This window comes from Dama dama, chromosome 18 (assembly GCF_033118175.1).
Source record: "Dama dama isolate Ldn47 chromosome 18, ASM3311817v1, whole genome shotgun sequence".
Lineage (NCBI taxonomy): Eukaryota > Metazoa > Chordata > Mammalia > Artiodactyla > Cervidae > Dama > Dama dama.
Genome location: NC_083698.1, coordinates 113,692,192 through 113,698,191, shown reverse-complemented (window position 1 = coordinate 113,698,191; position 6,000 = coordinate 113,692,192). Strand labels below are relative to the sequence as shown.

General features: G+C 51.2%; 1 protein-coding gene across 2 annotated transcripts in view; it reads left to right on the top strand.

Annotated features, from left to right (window-relative positions):
* Window positions 1-1,746: 1,746 nt before the first annotated feature.
* Window positions 1,747-6,000, top strand: part of VIPR2 (vasoactive intestinal peptide receptor 2) — a 67,491-nt gene continuing 63,237 nt past the window's right edge. The window contains exons 1-2 of one of the 2 annotated variants that reach the window (XM_061166260.1): window positions 1,747-1,871; window positions 4,634-4,733. In XM_061166260.1, the coding sequence (XP_061022243.1) occupies window positions 1,809-1,871; window positions 4,634-4,733 (163 nt within the window). In that variant the 5' untranslated portion in view covers window positions 1,747-1,808. Of the gene's footprint in view, window positions 1,872-1,968; window positions 2,158-4,633; window positions 4,734-6,000 lie in introns of those variants that run through there. The other variant, XM_061166262.1, reaches the window with a different exon arrangement.

Here is a 6,000-nt window from a genome sequence, read left to right as displayed (position 1 = left end):
GGGCTGGAGCAGGGACCCAGGCTTCCGCAGGCATCAGCACAACTGCGCCAGGGGGCTGCCACGCCTCGGGGCGCCAGTGCCAGGGCTCTAGAGCCGGGACCACCCGCCCCACCGCATCAGACACCCACAGAGGAGCCCCTCTCCCCACCAGCCCTGAGGACACACAGACCCGCCCTGCAAGGGGAAGTGGAAAAATTCCTGAAAGAAGGGACATTCACCCAGAAGAAACAGAGTAACCTTCAACTGACACATATAAGTACCACCCATCCCAACATCAATTTTGAATAACAGCCAGTCAGAATATAAAGAAACTTGTGCTGTGCATTCGCAATGTGTTAACATTTTCAGTCCTGTGTGAATCAGGACTGAAGACTGTTCTTCAGGCCCTCAGGCCCCCCACGGTGACCCTCTTCCTTACACAACCCTGGCCCTCAGGCTTCTGCCCAGGCGCTCCAGTGGAGATGCCTGCCCCACCATCCTGTCTCTCACTCTCTTTCATTTACACATTCACTTCTCTGGGCCCCTCCTCCTCCCATTTGTCTGCATCTTGTGCTTATCACAGCTTTTCTCCACATCACATTCCCCCGGCTCTGGACCACAAACTCCTACAGAGGGAGACACTGTCTTGCCGGCACCTGAGGCAGCTAATGTTTACAGCATGGTATTTACATTCGGATGAATGGTCTACATTCTCGGCAACCCTCCAGGTGAGGGGCAGGTGTCAGCTTTCTCATTTACAAGGGCACTTGGCCCAAAGTTCACGGCTTGTCCAGCTTCAAATAGTGAGTAAAAGAAATGTCTGTCAAATTGGATCCAGAATGGTTGGATCCAGATCCCAAGCTGCATACCCCCAGTCCAGAGCCTGTCTCTACTACTGATCCCCCCAGACAGAAGAACAGATGATAGGTGATAATAACCAGCAGACGACAGACTGATAGATGCATAAATGATAGGCTGAGGACAGAAATACAGATGAAAATTCCCGGCTTCATTTTTCATTTCTAGCGCTTTTCCATTTGCTGAGTAACAACCAGCTCTTAGTCTCGGCTGCTCCTTGCGAAGTTCTGAGGCAGGTGCGGGGTCTCAGGCCCGGGCAGCCCCTGCCCAGCGCCCAGCTCTGCGGCCCGGAGCAGCTGCGCGGTGTGGGGGGAGACAATGACCTGCCCAGCTTGACGCGGGTCTGCGCCCATCGGGATGCCCTCCAAGTGCCTTCGGATTTTTCAGTTGCCCCAACCGACCCACTTGCCCTTTCTGCCAATTTCTCGGGGGTCTTTAGTTTAACACGGAGGACACAGTAGGTGCAAAGGCCGGGAGCCCGGGTCTCCGATAAGGTGGGTCGCTCCAGAGTCACTCTCCCCTGGCGTCCCCGCTGGCAGCTGGGCCGCGCAGGGAGACCACTTGTGCGCACCCGTCACCCGCGGCTTGAAGGCGGGGGAGGGAGCGAAGGATGGGGGTCGCCAGGGAGGGGCCAGGGGCGCGGGGAAGGGGGTACAAGCGGCTGGGGGCGGACCGCCGAAGGGAGTGATGGTGGCGGGGGGCAGTTGCGGGACGTGGGGCGGAGACCCAGGCGACGAAGCCAGCGCGAGGGGAGGGAAGAGACGGAGAGGCGGGGGCGGGGGGCGCGGGGTGGGGACGGAGTCGGGGGAGGGCGCGGGGGCGGAGCCGGGGCGCAGTGCTCAACCTCCGCCGACCGCCGACCCGGAGACGGCTGCCGGGCTCCGCGCACCGACCTCGGAGCTGGGAGCCGACCCCGGGGCCGCGTCGCTGCGCACGGGCGGCCCGGCCCATGTCCGCGCAGCGGAGCCGGGATGAGGGCGCCCGCGCTGCTGCCGCCCGCGCTGCTGACCTGCTGCGGCTGGCTGCTCGCCCCGGTGAGTGCGCTCGGACCCGCGCCCTCACGACCTGCGGCGCCGACCCTCCCTGGAGGGAGCGCCCCGGGCTCCCGGCTTTACTGCGCCTCGGGGTCCCTCGCGGGGCTGGGCCGAGGGGCGGGGATCTGGGCTGGTCCCGGGGCGCGGGGATCGGGGCTGGTCCCGGGGCTCCACCCGCCCTCCGAGCTCGCTGGACGGAGCAGGCCTGCCGGGGACTCTGGACTCACCCGCAGAGCGCGAAGAACCGAAGCCCCACCCCGGCCCGCTGTAAGACCCGGCCGGGAAGGTGCGTTCGCTCGGTCTGCTCCGCCGTCCCGGGTTTGCTGGGAACAGAACCCAGTGCCTTGCTCGACGTCCTTCCTGGCGGAGCAGGTCCGGGGCCGTGGCGCCCCCTCTGGAGTTGGGGACTGGGCTGCGGTCACCTGCGCAGGCTTCTCCTTTCAGAGGGAAATTGGAGTTTGCCTTATTAAATACTTCCCTTTCCACCTGCTAGTTCCGGTTACGTTTTTTTGTTTGTTTTAGTGTGTGTCAGGGAGACGTGATGTGGCTAAACAAAGTTTCCTTTTGGAAATAGCCTGCTTTGATTTTGTTACCATTATTTAAGCGCACCGGAGGAGGTCATATGCTGAGTGGAAGTTTGTTGAATGAATGCATTTATAGATTATTTAACTCTCGACAATTCTTCCTCTTATGTGAAGACCCTTAAACCGTAAGCCCGGTTTCCTGCTTCCCTCCCGCAGCCTGGAGCCAGTTTGGGTGTGCGCCCTTACGCACTTTACACCGCGGCCAGAGTACCGTCTCTATTGACTCATAGCCCCTCTTAAGGTTGCGAAGCCAGGGATGGAGCTATTTAGGGAAAGTCGTCCGTGCTGAGGGTGTTTCCCCTATGCACCTAGCTCACACCTCAGCGGCGCCAACCCCTCCTCAGAGTGAAGGCGAACTGTGCTTTCCTCCCTCAGAGGAATGCTGTGGGGATGAGAGCCTGCCTGCTAATTTCAGTGCGTGAAAGACCTACAGGAATCGTTAAGCTTAATGCTGCTTTAACTTATAGGGTATCCCAAAATAAGGCATCACTGTGCATATTCCAAGAATGTCTGGTATTATGATGTCTTTTAGTACTTTATCAAAAATCCATTTTTTAAGTCAATACAATTTTCCTAATTCTGACATTTAAGTTATTGACTTGTTAATGTATGAAAAATACAACCTGGTTGAAACCAGGAGCTTGTACAGTGGTGGTTGCCCTGTGATGAGCCATGGGAGAAAAAAAAAAAGACCAAACTTCACATCTTTGTTTTTTTTTTTTTTAATGAGGGTAAATGTGGCAAAAGCATTCAGCATTAAGTTTCTGCTCTTAACACTGTTGTGTACATGCTCAGCTGTGTCCCACTCTTTGTGGCTCAGTGGACTCTAGACCACCAGGCTCCTCTGTCCCTGGGGTTTCCCAGGCATTCTTGGAAACCTGGGATGGGAGTGGGTTGCCGCTTCCTCCTTCAGGGGATCTTCCAAACCCAGGGATGGAACCCGAGTCTCCCGCATCTCCTGCCTTGGCAGGCAGATTCTTTGCCACTGAGCCACCTGGGAAGCCCCTTAACACTGTTGGGAAATGTTTTTTGGTTAGAATTCTATTGACTTGTTTCAGTGGTAGGATAACTAAACATGTGAGCATGTATGCTAAGTCGCTCAGTCGTGTCTGACTCTGCAGCCCTATGGACTGTAGCCCGCCAGGCTCCTCTGTCCATGGGGATTCTCCAGGCAAGAATACTGGAGTAGGTTGCCATACCCTCCTCCAGAGGATCTTCCCGACCCAGAGACCAAACCTGTCTCCTGCATTGCAGGCAGAGTCTTTACTCCTCAGCCACCAGGGAAGCCCAATTAAATATAGATAGCCATAATATATGCAAGAGCATGATTCTTTTCAGTAAAAACAAAGTTTTGTTCAGACATGAGAGTGGGGGACACAGCTCCAGCCTACCATGTGAGTACTTATCAGGGGCTGGAGATGGTAATAAAGAAAAGAGAATGCTGGGCCTTTGTGAAAATATAGACCAGAGAATATTACCTTCCAAGACTCAAGCGTATTCAGCTTTGTCTTTTGCACACATTGACAGACAGTGTTAATCATATCTTCGTTTCCATCATCAAGCCTGAGGCGAAGTCCCCGCTGCCTCGGGGCTGTGACTGCCCCAGGCCTCTCCCTGCTCACCACTCGTCTTTTTGAAAAGTTCGTTCATACCAGATTCCAAAGTTCAGTTTTGAATGTGACCTGCAGCCTCTAAAAATAAAGTTATTTTATTAGGGCTTTCCAGTGAATGCGGAGGCTGGCCTTAGATGAAGCACGCTGGCGTCTGGGGTTGTGTGCAGCCATTAAGAATGGGCTGATGAGTAAACATGTATTTACTTTGATTAAATCAAGGGCTATGAAATGGAGGACTCGAATATTGAAAGATTATTGGATTAAAGAGCTTTATTGCCGCCAAATTAGTACTGACAACATATGATGTATTGTGTTAGTCAGTTTGCTTTCCTGCCCAGAAAAAAAATTATATCAAGTTTCGTATTTGTTTATTAATTCCTCTACAAAGTAAATACTGAAGCTTTTTTAAAAAAAATAACCATGCCAAAATATGAAGGCTATTGCTTTTAAATAAGTGTTAGTTTGGAAGCAGTTTAGAACTGTGAGGTTTAGGGGCTTTTATGTAGAGTTTTTGCTTGCCTTTCCTATTACAGTGGAATTTTCCCTTTCTTTTAACCATGACCAGGTGAGCAGTATTCACCCAGAATGCCGATTTCATCTGGAAATTCAGGAGGAAGAAATGAGATGTGCAGAGCTTCTAAGGACTCGAACAGAAAAACACAAAGGTAAGGCAGATAGATGCTTGGTGAGACTCTCCCTGGGATGGACAGGCGGACTTGCAAGCAGCTTGCACCTCGATCAGAAAACTGCTGTTTACAGTCACTTGTGTCTTTTTTTTTTTTTTTAAGTCTGCTTCCACTGTTTTTCAGTGAACTGCTGGCAAAACTCCTATAGCATTGTGCATGATGGGCAGTGGGGTATGTGTGTTGGGAAGGGGTCCTTCACATAAACCTTTTACCGTAATAGTTTCCATGATTTGAGACAATAGCAACAGTTATAAAATAGTTTATGACGGTTGTTACGCTTTGCAAAGGCAACTCCTTTTCCTGTGGAATGACTATCTGATTTCTTGCATTTTAAATCCTTAGTTACATCACAGATGATTTAGATCCAGTTAAGAATGGTGGGAATTTATCAGAAATCAAACAGGGAATTGAGACTTTTGCTTTCTTGAAGAACAGACCAGTTATGAGTACAGTGAGCTTACTGACTTTATTTCTCCCAGAAGCAAAGCTGGGATGATGCACTCCGGCCCTGGGTACCGTCGCCTATTTGTAAACTCTGAAGGTTCTGGGATAACACCCAGATCATAAACAGTAGCAAAACCCTCTTGTCCTTCAGCTTTCTTTTTCTTTGATCTGTGTCATCATTTTATTCTCTTCAAGAAAGAAGTTAAAATCAAAGTACAGCCCTGTGTTAAGAGCCTGGTGTCTTGTAGAGGACCACCAGTGGGAAGTCCCAGGTGTGGGTGTTGTTCTAGACCAGTACTGCCCAGCAGAAGCAGGATGCAAGCCTTATGGGCAGCTTGAGTTTTCTAGTGGCCATGTTAAAATAAGTGACAAGAAACTTAGGACTTTGACAATGGTTTTATTTATCCAAATATATCCAAATAATTATTTTTCCCACTTATAATCAATTTAAAATATTGATGAGAGATTCTGCTCTTTTTGTATATTGTCTTGGAAACCCAATATGCATTTCGCACTTAAGAGTGCATCACAATTTGGACCATACATTTCAGGTATTCACAGGTGGTCTGCACCCAGAGGGGTTCTAAACCAGTTCTAAAATAGCTCTCCGGGGCCCCTTCCTGTCTCCCTGGACCCTCCCCTTCCTCAGCTGAAAAAACGAGGACTCTGGCCCAAGGGCTCCTTCCAGCCTTTGAGATCTGTGGCTGTGTAGTGCACACAGCATCCTGAGAGCCATTCTTCCAAAAGGTCTGGTTGTACTGTCCAGAGGAAGGCAAAACCAGTGGCTCAAACACGGACTCAG